Genomic DNA, 17,798 nt, shown 5'->3' on the forward strand with positions numbered 1-17,798 from the left:
AGATGGATTTGAGGATATTTGGATTGCCTTGAAATCAGGGGAGACCTTTCTCAACAGGGCACAAAATTCAAAAGATACACACACAAAAATAGATAAATAGATGACATGATAATTTAAAAATACATTTTTAATGATAAGACACTATAGACAAAGCTTAAAGGCATTTATTTTTAAAAAATACAAGTTGCAGGATTATTAACATTGATTGCCTCAGGCAGTAATCAATGAGAAAATAGGAAATAATTTCACAGTTTGGGAAAAGAAGGATCAGATTTATTTTTAATTATGGAGGATATGATTAAATATTTCAGTCACCTTAAAAAGTGGAACAGTGAACAAGTACCAGATGATGAATGGCCATCTAATGAGGTCAGAGAGGAGCCATTGAAGGGTTTCAAACCTGGGAATGACATAATGAGATTTGCATTTTAGAAAAAAGAAATTACTCTGGTTGCACAACAGCTAATAATTAGAGGGGGATAAGATCCAAGGCAGGAAATGAGTTAGAAGGCGAGAGGTGATGAACTAAACTAGTGTGGAAAAGTGAGGGATAGAATTGAAAGGATTCAAGAGTTATTTATGAGATAGAATTGAATAGGGAGGGAGAGGGAAGAGTCCACAGTAATCCAGCTATCTGGGAAGTTGGGTGAGTACAATGCAATTTGTTGAACCCTGGGTGGGAAAGGGGGAAAAGATAATGAGTTTTGAATATATTGAATTTGGGGGCATACAGGATATCCAGAGAGGTGGACATTATATAATTGGACCTATAGGCTTGAAGTTCAGGAGAGACCAAATATATGTAAAGACAACGGAGTCATTAGTATACGGACTCAACTGAAGCAACAGAGATAGATGGTATCACCCGGGGTCAATGTGTAGAGTAAGAAAAGAAGAGAATTGTCTAAGAATCTCAAGGGTGTTGTTAGTCCACGGGTCCCATCCGGCTTCCACTAGGCAAGAGGAAGAATTGGAAAGGTGATTAGTCCAAAGCTGTTTTATTAGTCCTAACCCCTCCCCAACCTTCAGAATCTTTCTGGTGCTATTAGTTCTGTCATTGTCACAAGGGGCTAACTGTTGAAAGCAGGGGTCCTACACAATCCAAAGGACCCCTTTCCATTCCCACTGCTCAGTCACACATCAATTAGCGTAATCCTGGGCTAAAAGGGCACCTTCCAAGGTTACTTTTCTTTAGAATATATTCATCTGCTTGGCCTCACCTCCCCCTTTCCCCCCGAACGCTTCCATCAATGAGTATTTCCAGGACAGGGTGTCATTTTCAAATAAGAGAATACCAGGTAACATTGTCTTTCCAGGGCACTGGGCAGCTGTTCACCTTACATTTAAATAACTAACCATGGCTGCTGCAGTGTTTCTTCCAGAACAAAGAAACTTTATTCCAAGGCAGCTCACTGCTTGTAACTTGCCAATCGCAACTTCTCCTGCTAAAAACCAACTAACCAGCCAACCAACCAGCCAACCAAAAAACCAGTCCTGCTTACACAGGCACTCCGTATGTGACCATTAATGGGGAAGGGTCAGGAGAGGGAAGGGATAAGGATGGAGGAGAGGAGAGGTGGCCCCTAGACCAGGGTCCCAGCAGCGGGATCCGGGCGTGTGTGGGATTAGCTTGGACAGGACATCTGCCTGTCCTCTCTCACAGGAGGAGGATGGTTATCCTTACGCATGGGTGTGTAGGTGGGTTTGGGGACAGCAGATACGCCAGTTCCCCTGCACTGCTGTCTGGAAAGGAAGCAAGGTCATTTGCTGAGAGTGAGGAGGTGGAGAGTAAGGGTGGGCTTCAGAGATGTGAGAAGATGTTTGTATAACAGCCCCCGTGGGAGACGGGAGAGAGTGCTGACCTAGAATAGGCAGGGTTTCCAACCAGCGTTTGGGGCCACGTGGAGGCTGAGGTCCTCCACGAAATTCGCATGCCTCCTCTCTCAGCTGCCTGTGGTTTTTCTCCCACAGCAGTTTGCGGCTGGCTCTGTATTTCTTGACTGCCACCCGTGACTCCAGCCCCTTTCCCCCGCCTGAGGAATCATTTTGAGATCCTCTGGACGTTATTGTAGAAATGACCCTGAATGTTCTGGACATTTTCTTTAAAGTATATTGAGTTGGCCAAAAAAGTTCGTTCGGGTTTTCCGTGAGGTGTTAACGCAAAACCCCAAAGAACTTTTTGGCCAACACACTATATATTAATGTCAGGATTTGATGCTAGAGCTGGTTCTGTCCCAAACTGATACTCTGAGAATTGTCATTTCAGAAGTTTCCTCCAGCCTGACCAGTAGACCCAGAAGCCTGACTACCCCTGAATCCCAGATTTGAGGCATTCATTTGATATAAACATATTTTTATAGAGATTTTCTCTTAGGACATGTAAAGCCCAATTAGTCAAACAGCCCTGTTTCTTTTCTCTGTTCTGATTTTTTATTTTTTATTTTTTTTAATTTTTTAAACATCTTTATTGAAGTATAATTGCTTCACAATGGTGTGTTAGTTTCTGCTTTATAACAAAGTGAATCAGCTACAGATATACACACGTTCCCATATCTCCTCCCTCCCGCATCTCCCTCCCTCCCACCCTCTCCATCCCACCCCCCCAGGCGGTCACCAAGCACCGTGCTGATCTCCCTGTGCTATGCGGCTGCTTCCCACTAGCTATCTATTTTACATTTGGTAGTGTATATATGTCCATGACACTCTCTCATCCTGTCACATCTCACCCCTCCCCCTCCCCATATCCTCAAGTCCATTCTTTAGTAGGTCTGTGTCTTTATTCCCATCTTGCCACTAGGTTCTTCATGGCCTTTTTTTTTTTTTCTTTTTTCCTTAGATTCCATATATATGTGTTAGCATACTGTATTTGTTTTTCTCTTTCTGACTTACTTCACTCTGTATGACAGACTCTAACTCCATCCACCTCATTACAAATACCTCCATTTCATTTCTTTTTATGGCTGAGTAATATTCCATTGTATATATGTGCCACATCTTCTTTATCCATTCATCCGATGATGGACACTTAGGTTGCTTCCATGTCCTGGCTATTGTAAATAGAGCTGCAATGAACATTTTGGTACATGACTCTTTTTGAATTATGGTTTTCTCAGGGTATATGCCCAGTAATGGGATTGCTGGGTCGTATTCTGTTCTGTTTTAAAAATTGGTAATCTTTCCGGATGGTTCAATCTTTCTTCTTTAAGGAGCAGTATTTTTTCTGAAAGCTGTCAGAATTCCAAATAAAGTACCACTTCTGAGACATGTCATCTTAAATGTTTGATTATTTTCGCATTGTTAAAAAATTTATTATGCCGAACATCTGGCACATTTAAAAAATTTCTATTCACCATTTGGTATGTTAAGTAGAATTGGTTCTCTGTTTTTCTTTTGTTTGGAAAAATTCATTCTCATTTAGTATTTTCCACTGGCATGTTAAAACAAGGAGAAAAGATTGCACAGTGCTGTATAAACCAAATATGTTGGAAAGCAAAGGTGAATGGGGAGCAAACGTTAGCTCACTTCTGTTTTCTAATAACAAAATTTGTTCCCTCTCATATCAGTTTTACAATGAGATTGGACAGTTTTGCCTAGCATTCAAAGCCCTGCTTGACCTAACCCCACCTACCGTGGCAAAATTTGTTTCCCTGTTTTCCTTTCCACATTCTGTCCCACAGTCAACATTAGTTTAACACCATTGCCCTGGTCCTACAGAAGTATTTCCAGTTCTTAGCATTTGCATTAGGTAGGTCTTAATGAGCTTCAAGCAGCCACTCACTGTTTTTCAGCCACTTTATATATTCTTTCCCTGCCTGGGAAGTAATAGTTGTTACTTATCTTAAATACTAACCTATTCAGCTTAACAGAATACATCTACAGATAAATTCATACAAACTTATTTCTACCCTGAGAGTATTGTCCTGGGGATTCACGGTGAATGCGTCCCCTTCATGGGCTCTTTCACTAGAGCAGGGTCTATGCAAATCAGATTACTGTCCAGGGAAGCTTTCCTGGAGTTAGTGCTAGAGCCCAGGTTTTAATGACCACGTAAAGCGATATAAATCAGGTGGGAAAGCTGTTCTGGGAAAGGCCTCAGCTGTAGGAAGGCATGAAGTCCTGATACCATGGTGAGTAGCAGGATTTATACTTGGCTTAATATTTTGTAAGCTGAAAGTGCAAGGAGATGAATAGTGGAAGATGACGCTGGAGAGGTAGGTAAGGGCCAGGCTAGAGGAGGCCAGATAACAGTTCGTAACCAGGAACGTGGACGAGAGTGGCAGAGCGGGCCCCTTCTCATGAGTCAGTGTGTGCTTCCCCTACGGCTCATGGAGAACCTGCCAAAACCCGCTGACCTCCAGCCTAGTTTACTGCCAGAATGTCTTGTAAATCGTTTACTGCTATAAATGCCCCCAAGACATCATGAAGTCAGTAATTGTGCCATTTCACAAAGAAGACAACTCAAGACAAGAAGTGGTGGTTATGTGACCTTTAAGAATGATTTTGTTTTAGCATGGATCTTTTAAGTGAAAATGTTTTTTCATAGTTAACTTACTATACCAAAAGAGGTATGGCTGTATGTCCCAGAGATATGGAGAATTCATTACTGATGAGATTCCTGGTTTTGTCCTTTATTTAAAATAGTGAAATCATGCAGTTTTTTTTTTTTTTTAAACAAATGCCCTTGGTACTGTTTTTTTTTTTTTAAAGGTGTAGGCTTATTTATTTATTTATTTTTGGTTGTGTTGGGTCTTCATTTCTGTGCGAGGGCTTTCTCTAGTTGCGGCAAGCGGGGGCCACTCTTCATCGCGGTGTGCGGGCCTCTCACTATCGCGGCCTCTCTTGCTGCGGAGCACAGGCTCCAGATGCGCAGGCTCAGTAGTTGTGGCTCACGGGCCCAGTTGCTCTGCGGCATGTGGGATCCTCCCAGACCAGGGCTTGAACCTGTGTCCCCTGCATTGGCAGGCAGACTCTCAACCACTACACCACCAGGGAAGCCCAATGCAGTTTTAATTCTAGGGAAATATGATCTGGAGGTAAGCTTACAGTTTTCTTAACAGAAACAGGGGAGTTATATCCAAAACATGAGACTTTTGAATTTATGGAAGGTGATACATGACTCTTGAAAATAGACTTGAGTTTCCAACAGAGATAATTAATAAATATTTTAAATTAGATTCTGCGTTCATGGAAGGAATATGACCTGGCAGTAATGATTATAAATTATGGAAAAAAGATGTTGGACATCACATCAGGGTGCAAATCTCTGTTTGGTGTTACTGACCAAGAAGAAATGCCAGAGGAGGTAATTGTTCTTTGTGTTTCATCTTTAAAGGTATATTTAGCTGAATTTTCTAAGAGGTCATGTAGTATTAGTGAACATGTTAGAAAATTGATCAGTTTTTAATTTGTTGTATTTACATAAAAGAAAGCAAATATGTGAAGAGCTTTTTTTCCTTTTAATTATTATCAAGAAAATGAAAAGGTATCCGTGCTAGAATACTTAATAGCCCCCTGCCACGCGTACTGACGATCAGTTAGGTGTTGATAGAGAGCTTCCTACACCCAGTTGGACATTGGACTGAAAGCCCTCTACAGTCTCTCCCAGACTGAAGATTTTTATTATTCTGAGTGGGTCATTGAATGCAGTAAATACATGTCAGAGCTTTTCACTCTGTTCAAAGTAGATTTCCTAAACTCCTTGTGACACCTAAATTGTCTCCTTTATGAGGCTGGTAATGTTAGAGACAACTTTTTAATATCTGCCTCCCAAGCATGGGTCTTACTAGAATCTTATTTTATTGCCTTTTCTTGAAACTATGTGGTTAAATGATTTTGTAGATCAAATTTTGAAATATTGCTTAGTTTATCAGGTTTCTGAGGTGCACTAGGAGCTACAATACTTGAAGCCCCTTCTGTGACTGGGGCCAGGGTAGAAACTATTACCCCCAAGCCTGTTTCAGTTGGAATAGCTCCATTTCTCTATTATATGTTGCAAAAGCTTAAAACAGCCCCCACGGTTTCACTGGATGAATATTTTTAGCCATAATACTTTTGTTGGGGGGAAGGTTGTCTAGAGAAAGTTTTGATTAAGCTGAAAGCAACTTGAGGGTTTTTTTTTCACCAAGTGTTGTCCACTCAAGAGTCCATCAGCCAGACCCTTTATGTCACCCAGGCCTTGACTCAGGGCTCTGTCCCTTCACATCATGGTAGGACAGGACCCCTTGCCCCTTTCCTTGGAGCCTCTCGTCCAGAAGAAGGTTGTGATACTTCTTTCAGACTGAGACTGTAGGGACTGAGAACCGAATACCTACTTTATAGGAGTCAGAAATCATTATAACCATTCAGGGTCCCTTTAAGCCTAAAAGAGCTTGGGAGGTCTATTGTTTTGGAGAACAGGAGACATTAACCAGTCCATTCTCAGGCTCAGACAGATGAAAACATGGTGGGGAGCCTGAGCTCATACCCGCCAATTCTTAATCCACTAATTACTGATCCTGTTATGTTCAATGAAAGGCAAAGCAGCAAAAGCAATTAGCTTCCTTGTAAAGAAGCTCCCTCTGGGAAAAAGAAAGGAAAAAAGGAAAAAGGGATACATTTCTGAGAGCATTTTCCTTTGAGGATTTCAGAGATATACCCTCAACTGCTCTCAGAATGGTGTGTGTATTGGGGGGAGCTGGTTAGGGGAGCAGAAGTTACTAGGAAAAAGGGAGAGGGAAGAGAAGAAATATTTTGGTTAACATCCATAAAACACTTAGTACTGTGTCTGGCATTTAGTTAGGCTACAATGGCTTATTATTAATTATTAGTTAATTATTAATACATTTTACCATGTAGATTCATAGTTTGGTCTACCAAGTATGAAAGTATGAAACATAATTTAAAGAATATTATTTGAAAATGACAATTCTTGAAACATGTTGAAGTACGTTCTGACATTTAACCAATGTTTCTAGGGTTCTTCCAAGAAGTCTTCCAAGACTAAGAAGCCACAGCAGATATTATTACCTGAGAAAATAAATGAACAGCTGGGTTTATTGGAGACACACCTACTCAAACTGACAAAGCAATGTAGTCTTTTTTTTTCTTTCTGTATACTTCTGTTTAGCATTTTGCTGTTTAAAATAGAAAATATTTTGTTAAAAGGATTAGGATGAGATTAGCATTTGGTAAACCCTTTAAGGTTTATGCAGTGCTTTTGCATTGTGTCATTAATCCTAACAGTACTTTGTTAATAAGGGATTGCTAACCACTTTTTACAGATGTGGCTCATAAAGATTAAGTGATTTATTTAGCATTACATAGCTGACTTGGATTTGAGCCTAAATCTTCTCATTCGAAAGCAGGGTTTCTCAGCCTCAACACTATTGCCAATTTGGGCCAGATAATACTTGGCTGTGGGGGACTGTCCTAGGCGTTGTGGATGTGGACCGGCATCCCTGGCCTTTGTCCAGAGATGCATAGCACACCATTCTCCCTGCATTCTCCCCAGCTGTGACAACCAACTGCGAGGCAGATGTTGGCAAATATATTGTGGAAGGGGCACACAAAATTGAGAATCGCTGCTCTAAAGACAAAAATGTAACTGAGAAAGTGATGGCATGACGGGTGTTATGTACAAGTGATTTGAACCATGGTTTACTCAAGTGAGACGGACTCAAGTGAGTCATTGTGCTGTATAGTAATTTAATAATAGACCAAAATGTTAACACAGTGATTGGAGTTTTAGAGATTGCGGTTTGGATTAAGATATTAATTTAGTTTCTGGTGATGACAACTATTATCACATTTTTAAGAAGCAGGACTTCAAACCTTCTAGAAGAACAAAAGAGTGCCTACAGTTATCTCATTAGGAGGCTCCACTTTCGGCCCCTTGGTCTGTTGGGAAGTAACTAAACTTGTAGAGTTCTGTGACCCCACCTCACCTCTCTACTTTGTGCTTCAGTTATATCTGGGTGGTCTTACTGTTTCAGAATTCCCTGACTTGGATCTCTCACTTTATTTCAGTACACTCCATGTCTGTTTCAAGCTGAATTTATGAAATGAACCCAATGCTGTATTAGTCACATAACCAGTAAACCTAGTTTTGGGAAAGCTGTAATTGTCTGGGTACATATAAAAATATATAATTTCTTAAAATGTAAAGTGTTCTGGAAATGTGAATTACTTATTTTCATATTATCAACACCCCCAAACACATTTTAACATTTTACTAAGAAGCACAATATAATGTTACTAGCTAAACAGTAGATTCAGTAACAAAACAATAATAAAAATAATAGTTTTGTACAGTGCTTTCTGTGTGCGAGGAACTATTTTAAGTGTTTCATACATATGAAAACTTACATAACCCTTATATAACAACCATATGAAATAGGTACTGTTATTATCCCCATTTTAAAGATAAGGAAACTGAGGCACAGAGAAGGTGAGTAACTTCCCAAGTTCTCATAACTAAAAAGTGTCAGACTTAGGGACTTCCCTGGAGGTCCAATGGTTAAGACTCCATGCTCCCAGTGGGTTTGATCCCTGGTCGGGGAACTAAGATCCCGCATCCTGCATGCCGTGCGGCCTAAAAAAAAAAAAAGAAGTGTCAGACTTAGACTCTGAACCCAGGCATCCTGGCTCTAGGGGCTGTCCTGTTCATTATTCTATACTTTACTGTCTTTTAAAGATTTTTTATAAAAATGGAGTTCATATCATTGGTAGGTTTCTGAGCCTGATATTTGTTGATACACAATAGCTGTTGAATAAGAAAGACTCATGCCTTGGAAACTCTTCCCCTATTTGGTGGTAGACTCCTTGGCCTTTAGGGGAAAAAAAAAATGAAAGGAAAATAATTGAGATTATTGGATTTTTTAATCTCCAAAATATGATATAATTGATATTTTAAGGCACATAATTTAGAATGTATACTTGGGTATTTTCCTATTTTTCATCCCCAACAAAGAATTTTCATTTTTGCTTATTGATGTTAAACAGAACCAACAACTTAATTCCTTTTAACCTTAGATGTTACAACTGAACTCTCAGGAACAGAGGATCCCATATTTCTTTACCCTATAGTTTTAAATTGGTCGGTCAAAGGTGCTGTGAAAGAAGGTAGGTGACCTAAACGTACATATGTTGTTCACTCACCTTACTGTTGAAGATCTTTTATTCTGTGGATTCTGTTGTTTTCTACTTAAAGGTTTCACTTGTTCTAGGCAGAATATTTCAGGTTCTTACCCATTCAGAATAAGGCAGGCTCTTGATTGCCGAGTAATGAAAGAGACCAAAATAGGTACCTGATTTAAAGTCTGGAAAGACGGAACCTTGATGGTGGCTTATTTTGGCAGTAAATGGTGTTATTATGAAGCTTACAAAAACTGGGGAATTGAAAAATGTGTTAGTGATCTTTAAGCTTAGCTATGAAGAAATAACAGCATTATTGCTTATCTCAGAGTGAAATATAATAAAAATTAGGATAACTAGTTATTTTGGCAGTTATCAGCAATTTTTTTCCCACCTAGTCGTATGTTAGAGGCAACTTTTAGGAAATCTTACAACACCAAGCTGTTTGAAAAATAAATGAAATTTAGACCGTAAAGGAATATTTGATTTTAGAAAAACACTAGTTTCACCACATTTACTCCTATACATTTTTTAAAAGTGAGAAATCTAAAAAGCAGGTTAATAAACTCGTCTGTTAGAACAAAATGACTAAGAGCAATAGTAACCTTTCAATGACAATGACCAAGTGTATTGGTGATTATATATGAACCTTCTTGTTTTCACAGTTATGAAATTTAAGCAGAGACCTAGATTCCTGGAATTCTTTACACAAGTTATGCAAAAATGTATGAGTGATGAAAAATTTCAACTTATGGTGGAGATAACAAATCCTGTCTATGACTTCTTGAAAAGGTATTTGTAATATCTGTTTTATTAGCATTAACAACTTTAAAAAATGAGTAAAATTGTTCCTTAAGGATTTATAAAGTGGACGAAAAAGAGAGTGGGGTATATGCAGTTAAAACAGCCATCTGGGAGGTAGTGAGTATTTATGTCTGTGTAAATAAGTAAACATAAAAATATTTGTACAACTGAACTAAGGAATAATAGAGCATGTTTATATTTATAGCAGGAAATAAATTAGGCCTTTTGCTATTGAGTCAGGTTGGATGATAGCATCTCCAGGCTATCAGCATCTCTTGCACGGACTTTTGGGTCCAGTTATTTATTTATCTAATTAATTTTTTCATCCAGTTTTATTGAGGTATAAATGACAAACAGCACTGTATAAGTTTTAAGGTGTACAGCATAATGATTTGATTTACATATATCATGAAATGATTACCACAGTGGGCTTAGTGAACATTTATCATCTCATATAAATGCAACATTAAAGAAGTGGAAAAAATTTTTTTCTTCCTTATGATAAGAATTCTTTTTTTTTTTTTTTTTAATTTGTTTATTTATTTTATTTTTGCCTGTGTTGGGTCTTCGTTTCTGTGTGAGGGCTTTCTCTAGTTGGGGCGAGCAGGGGCCACTCTTCATCGCGGTGCACGGGCCTCTCACTGTCGTGGCCTCTCTTGTTGCGGAGCACAAGCTCCAGATGCGCAGGCTCAGTAGTTGTGGCTCACGGGCCTAGTTGCTCCACGGCATGTGGGATCTTCCCAGACCAGGGCTCGAACCCGTGTCCCCTGCATTGGCAGGCAGATTCTCAACCACTGCGCCACCAGGGAAGCCCAATGAGAATTCCTAAGATTTACTCTCTTAACAAGTTTTATTTATAACATACAGCAGTGTTAATTATCTTTATCTTGTTGTACATTGCATCCCTAGTTCTTATTTATCTTATAACTGGAAGTTTGTGCCTTTTAATTATTTTCAGTAATTCCCTCTCCCCCCACCCCCTCCCTTTGATGTAGTCCCATTTGTTTACTTTTGCTTTTGTTTCCCTTGCCTGAGGAGACATATCCAAAAAAAAAAATTGCTAAGACCAGTGTCAAAGAGTATACTGCCTATGTTTTCTTCTAGAAGTTTTATGGTTTCAGGTCTTACATTAATCCATTTTGAGCTTATTTTTGTATGTAGTGTGGTTTTGAGGTCCAGTTTCTAATTCTCTGCAGTTCCTTGCGGTTCCCATATATATATGTGAACGGGGAGTTCCTCAAATAGAAGTAGTAAAACTTAAAGTTAACCCTCTTATTCTCTAAGCCTGAATGGCTCTCTCTGCCTGCAAAGAAAATTGTTGTGTTCTGTGCCAGTTATGAGAGATGCCAAGTGAATCCAGCTTTTCTTCCAATAATTGGGTTTTAATTTCAACACTGGACATAGGTCTGTCTATCTCATTCTAGGAAAAGAAAACATCAATGACACAAGATCTATTTTAAAAATGACAGCAGAAGAGAAACATTCTCATAAAAACCTTCAGGAAAATATTCTTCCTAAAATAGGCACTACATTTATTAGAACAAAAACTTGGAATATATGTGCTTCATGTTTTCAAAAGATGAAATTGCTTCTACTAAATAAAGCAGGCCATGGTAATGAGAGAACTGGCCAGAATTAGAAAGTCCCTGAAAATTAAATAAACCATAGCTAAAATGAGATGTTTGGAATCTGTAAACAATATTCTTGATACCAAAGAAAATCAGAATGCACTTTCAGTGAGCAGTAAAATTTGGAGGGCTGACCGTGGAGGTCCAATGGAAGAATAATAGATATTCTGAAAGAAGAAAACAGAATAAGTGGTTTAGACCAGTGGTATAATAAAATATGTGAGTTTGGAGATTGAGCAGTATAACTGAGTTCAAGCCAAAGGTAATGATTTCAATTTTTAAGGCTGAGCAGATGTTTTAGGATGTTCTTCTCCAAGTCAAGGAATATAGGGGAGGGGCAGATGCAACACCTTGATTTCTGCTTTGATAGCAATATCTATTTTCTTTTTATGTTTGTATGCATGACATATCTTTGCACAAAGAAAAAATTTTTTTATACTTCAACAGACAAATATGCAGCAGTATTTTCTTCCAATTTTATAGTTTCATGGTTTAGATTTAATGTTTTAATCCATATGGAATTTCTTTTGGGGTAGGGTTTAGATTAAAAATTAGAGTTTTTTCCTGTAAAAATTTTAATCAACTGTCCTGGTAACATTTAAAGAGTAATCTCTTTGTTACTTATTTTTAATGCTACCTTTTCACATTGGTGATTCTACTAATAATGCTTATAAATCACAATGAAGATAGTTCATGAATTTTCATGTTCTATATAACAAAAAAATCAAAATATATGGAAATAACTGCTGAAAAGACAAAGCTAATTTGATAGAAACATAGTAATATTGAGAGTTTAATGTGCTACTTTAAAAAGGAAAATAAAAAGGACATAGAAAATGTACATAATATAACTAATAAGATTAATATATATAGCCAATTGAGACTAAATACCCTTTAAAGCACTTATTTAATTTAAAAAGGTAATATTTAAGCTGCAAAATAAAGCTCAATAAGTCACCTAGACTAAAATTTGTAAAGACCACATTCTCTTACAGTACAATAAAACTGAAATTTTATAACAAAATAAATTGCTGGCATATATAATTATATAATTTATAACAACAAATTACTGGCATACATAATTGTATATAATTATAATATATAAAAAAGAAATCTAAAACTATAGAGCGTTTTGAAAATCATGCTAATGAGAAGCCCACATATCAAATGTACTCAAAGCAGCAGTTAAAGACAAATTTTAGCTTTAGAAGCTCCTGTTACTTACTAAATGAGAAAAATAAAATTAAATGAACTTTTATTGGACTTGAGAAATTGGAAAAATAACAAAATAAATCCAAGAAAGCAGAAAGAAAAAAATAAAAGTTGAAATTAATCAATTTAAAGTTGGTTTTAAAATAGTCTAATTGGCTAGGGTTAGTTCTTTGAATATATGAATAAATGAGGTAATTTTCTGGCCAGCAAAATAAGAAAAGTGAAATGTAAGTAATCCAAAGAGAAAATAGTCATAAATTTGGAAGTTGTTAAACATTAGATAACAGTGTATGTAGTTTAATATGAATAAATTTGAAAATCTAATCTGAAGTGATGATTATCTGGAAAATTTTAAATTATAAGAATTTATTGAAGCAGTAAAAAAAATTGGAAAGCTCAAAAACTTTTTAAGGCTAGTTCCTTCATAGGAACAAATAATTTTGTTTTACATAAAGCTACTTCAGAGCATGGTTATAGTTTGCTAGTAAATTTACCACAGCAGGCTCTGATAACAGTTTTGTAAAAAGAGAATAAAAAAATAGAAAATTAGAGATCAACTTTATTTAGAAGTATATAGAATAAAAATAAAACACTAGCTTATAAATTTAGCAGTGAGAATGTAGATTTTGTTCTCAATATAAATATAGTAGGAAATCTAAATATAATTATCATTAGTAGTCCAAGGAGTCTTTTGTAGGTGCTAAAAAGTCATGTGGTGACGTTCAGCAGCAATTCCTGGCAAATTAGGATTAGAGGAAGATTTTCTGTTAAAATATGCAATACAACAAAGAAACTTATTATTCCTTCTATCATTTAAAATTGTCCTGAAAGTTCTTGGCAGCGCATTAAAATAAGAAATAGAAATTAGGATTAGAATTTATGTGATTATCACATAATACGGTCTCAAAAATGTTTATCAAGTGAAATCCGCCATGAAGTACTCTGAAAATAGAGAGGAAAGATTGATATCTGCAAATAATTATTACTTTTTTTTAACTTAACAAGTTAATTAACTGAAAACTATCAGAACTAATAATAGAATTCCATAGGATGGATAGATGCAAAATCAACGCTTTGCTGTATCAACTAGAAAATATAATGGAAAAATGATCCCATTTCTGTGAACTACAGGATTAAATTTATCAGGAATTGTGAGGGGACTTAGGCTAATATAAAGAAGACCAAACATCTTTACTAAGAGGTATGAAAAAAAATGACTTGAATAAATGGAGAGACATAGTACATTACTTGATGAGCAGATGGAATATTGTAAAGATTTCTATTATTCTCAAATTAATTTGTTGGTTTAATGCAATTCCAGTCAGATTAGTTTGTATGGAATGGGCTACAATAATGAAAAATATTTAAAAAATAAAAAAGCGTGAAAGAGAGCCTTGTGCTGTCAGGTAAAGAATAACAGATTTGTATTTGTGAAATAATAGGCAGACAGTCATTGGAACTCAGTGTTTTGGGTCAGAAACAGGCAGTGATATAGGTAATCAAAACAATGAATAAGTCATGAAATCAAAGATCAATAATGATGATTACGTAAAAATTTAGAAGTACTGTTTTTCATAATACACCATAAATAAAATAAAAAGCAGTCAGAGCTAGGAGGAAGCATTCTATGAAGAGGTTGAAGAGTGAAGGAGTTTATTCAGTGGATGAGAGTTCTGCAGAGCATGGTGGAGAATGCTGAGAGGGCTGGGAAGATGGTGGCCCAAGTGTACACCCGTGACCTCCTCCCCTTCCCACCTGTTTCTGGAATAACAGCAATAAAAGCATTCTGGTGGGGTGAGAGAGAGAGGAGGTAGAGAAGAGACCAAGATGGTTGGAAAACAGCAGGCAACTAGTGTCAGGATGCAAGTAGCAGAGCAGAGGATAGATTCCTAAGTCCCTGGTGATCAGTGGTCCAAGCTTTGTAGTTCAGGCAGACAAAACATTTGCCAAAATGAATGCCAACTAACTGGGAGATTCTTGGAATTGCTGCAGCTTGGCTGGAGTCCCAACCAAGCACAGGATCCAGGATCATCTTTATCAAAATCGAAGTGAGAGGCTGACCACTACTGGGACCAAAATGAGTTTGGAACCCCAGCCCCTGGAACTAGCTACCAGATTCACCTGGTCATTTCCTTCACCTTGTGTTAATATGACTTTACATTTTATTTAATTTAAGCTTTTGGATCCCATTTATCATGTTATAGCAGGGTGGTGTTGTACCTAGCAAGTACTTACCAGAAGAAATATAGATTTTAGGAAATATATAAATTTCAAGGAAAATAGGTAGTAAGTACCAATAGAGGGAGGGATAATAAGCGACCTTACAGTATTCGGAGAAGGGGACAGGTTACCACAGGGGTCGATGGCAGATTAAAAAAACCAAGGTTGAGAATCCTTACAGGTGACTGGGGAGAAGGGAGAACATTTAGTACTGTCCGCCTTTGGCATCCACTCTGCATCCAGGCATTCAGCCAACCATGGATCGGAAATATTCGAAGAAAAAATTCCGGAAAGTTCCAAAAAGTAAAACTTGAATTTGCTGCACTCCTGTCAACTATGTACATAGCATTTACATTGTATTTACAACTATTTATATAGAATTTACATTGTATTTTATTTATTTTTTATTTATTTATTCCAAAGAAATTCAGGCTAAATGCTTTCATGATTAAAAGGTATCATTCTTTTTTTTAAAAATATCTTTATTGGAGTATAATTGCTTTACAATGTTGTGTTAGTTTCTGCTGTATAACAAACTGAATCAGCTATATGTATGCATATATCCCCATATACCCTCGCTCTTGCGCCTCCCTCCCACCCTCCCTATCCCATCCCTCTAGGTGGTCACAGAGCAGGGAGCTGATCTCCCTGTGCTATGCTGCTGCTTCCCATCAGCTATCTATTTTACATTTGGTAGTGTATATATGTCCATGCCACTCTCTCACTTCGTCCCAGCTTACCCTTCCCCCTCCCCATGTCCTCAAGTCCATTCTCTACGTCTGCGTCTTTATTCCTGTCCTCCCCTTAGGTTCTTCAGAACCTTTTTTTTTTTAATTTTAGATTTCATATATATGTGTTAGCATACAGTATTTGTTTTTCTCTTTCTGACTTACTTCACTCTGTATGACAGACTCTAGATCCATCCACCTCACTACAAATAACTCAATTTCGTTTCTTTTCATGGCTGAGTAATATTCCATTGTATATATGTACCACATCTTCTTTATCCATTCATTTGTCGATGGACACTTAGGTTGCTTCCATGTCCTGGCTATTCTAAATAGGGCTGCAGTGAACATTGTGGTACATGATTCTTTTTGAATTATGGTTTTCTCAGGGTATATGCCTGGTAGTGGGATTGCTGGGTCATATGGTAGTTCTATTTTTAGTTTTTTAAGGAACCTCCATACTGTTCTCCATAGTGGCTGTATCAATTTACATTCCCACCAATAGTGCAAGAGGGTTCCCTTTTCTCCACACCCTCTCCAGCATTTATTGTTTGTAGATTTATTGATGATGGCCAGTCTGACCAGTGTGAGATGATACCTCATTGTAGTCTTGATTTGCATTTCTCTGATGATTAGTGATGTTGATCATCCTTTCATGTGTTTGTTGGCAATCTGTATATATTCTTTGGAGAAATGTCTGTTTAGGTCTTCTGCCCATTTTTGGATTGTGTTTTTGTTTTTTTTGATATTGAGCTGCATGAGCTGCTTGTATATTTTGGAGATTAATTCTTTGTCAGTTGCTTCATTTGCAAATGTTTTCTCCCAATCACAAGGTTGTCTTTTCACCTTGTTTATGGTTTCCTTTGCTGTGCAAAAGCTTTTAAGTTTCATTAGGTCCCATTTGTTTATTGCTGCTTTTATTTCCATTTCTCTAGGAGGTGGGTCAAAAAGGATCTTGCTGTGATTTATGTCATAGAGTGTTCTGTCTATGTTTCCCTCTAAGAGTTTTATAGTGTCTGGCCTTACATTTAGGTCTTTAATCCATTTTGAGTTTATTTTTGTGTATGGAGTTAGGGAGTGGTCTAATTTCATTCTTTTACATGTAGCTGTCCAGTTTTCCCAGCACCACTTATTGAAGAGGCTGTCTTTTCTCCACTGTATATGCTTGCCTCCTTTATCAAAGATAAGGTGACCATATGTGCATGGGTTTATCTCTGGGCTTTCTATCCTGTTCCATTGATCTATATTTCTCTTTCTGTGCCAGTACCATACTCTCTTGATTACTGTAGCTTTGTAGTATAGTCTGAAGTCTGGGAGCCTGATTCCTCCAGCTCTGTTTTTCTTTCTCAAGATTGCTTTGGCTATTCGGGGTCTTTCGTGTTTCCATACAAATTGTGAAACTTTTTGTTCTACTTCTGTGAAAAATGCCATTGGTAGTTTGATAGGGATTGCACTGAATCTGTAGATTGCTTTGGGTAGTATAGTCATTTTCACAATGTTGATTCTTCCAATCCAAGAACATGGTATATCTCTCCATCTGTTGGTATCTTTAATTTCTTTAATCAGTGTCTTACAGTTTTCTGCATACAGGTCTTTTGTCTCCTTAGGTAGGTTTATTCCTTGGTATTTTATTCTTTTTGTTGCAATGGTAAATGGGAGTGTTTCCTTAATTTCCCTTTCAAATTTTTCATCACTAGTGTATAGGAATGCAAGAGATTTCTGTGCATTAATTTTGTATCCTGCAACTTTACCAAATTCATTGATTAGCTCTAGTAGTTTTCTGGTAGCATCTTTCGGATTCCCTATGTGTAGTATCATGTCATCTGCAAACAGTGACAGCTTTACTTCATCTTTTCCAATTTGGATTCCTTGTATTTCTTTTTCTTCTCTGACTGCTGTGGCTAAAACTTCCAAAACTATGTTGAATAATAGTGGTGAGAGTGGGCAATCTTGTCTTGTTCCTGATCTTAGTGGAAGTGGTTTCAGTTTTTCACCATTGAGAACGGTATTGGCTGTGGGTTTGTCATATATGGCCTTTATTATGTTGAGGTAAGTTCCCTCTATGCCTACTTTCTGGAGGTTTTTTATCGTAAAT

General features: G+C 37.3%; 1 protein-coding gene across 1 annotated transcript in view; it reads left to right on the forward strand.

Moving 5' to 3' along the window:
- CFAP54 (cilia and flagella associated protein 54) overlaps positions 1–17,798 on the forward strand; it is a 311,831-nt gene that overhangs the window by 118,041 nt on the left and 175,992 nt on the right. The window contains exons 27-30 of the mRNA XM_082349512.1: positions 5,174–5,302; positions 6,954–7,068; positions 9,010–9,099; positions 9,777–9,903. Coding sequence (XP_082205638.1) covers positions 5,174–5,302; positions 6,954–7,068; positions 9,010–9,099; positions 9,777–9,903 — 461 coding nt within the window. The remainder of the gene's footprint in view (positions 1–5,173; positions 5,303–6,953; positions 7,069–9,009; positions 9,100–9,776; positions 9,904–17,798) is intronic.

This window comes from Balaenoptera borealis (genome assembly GCF_965194805.1).
Source record: "Balaenoptera borealis genome assembly, chromosome: 13".
NCBI lineage: Eukaryota > Metazoa > Chordata > Mammalia > Artiodactyla > Balaenopteridae > Balaenoptera > Balaenoptera borealis.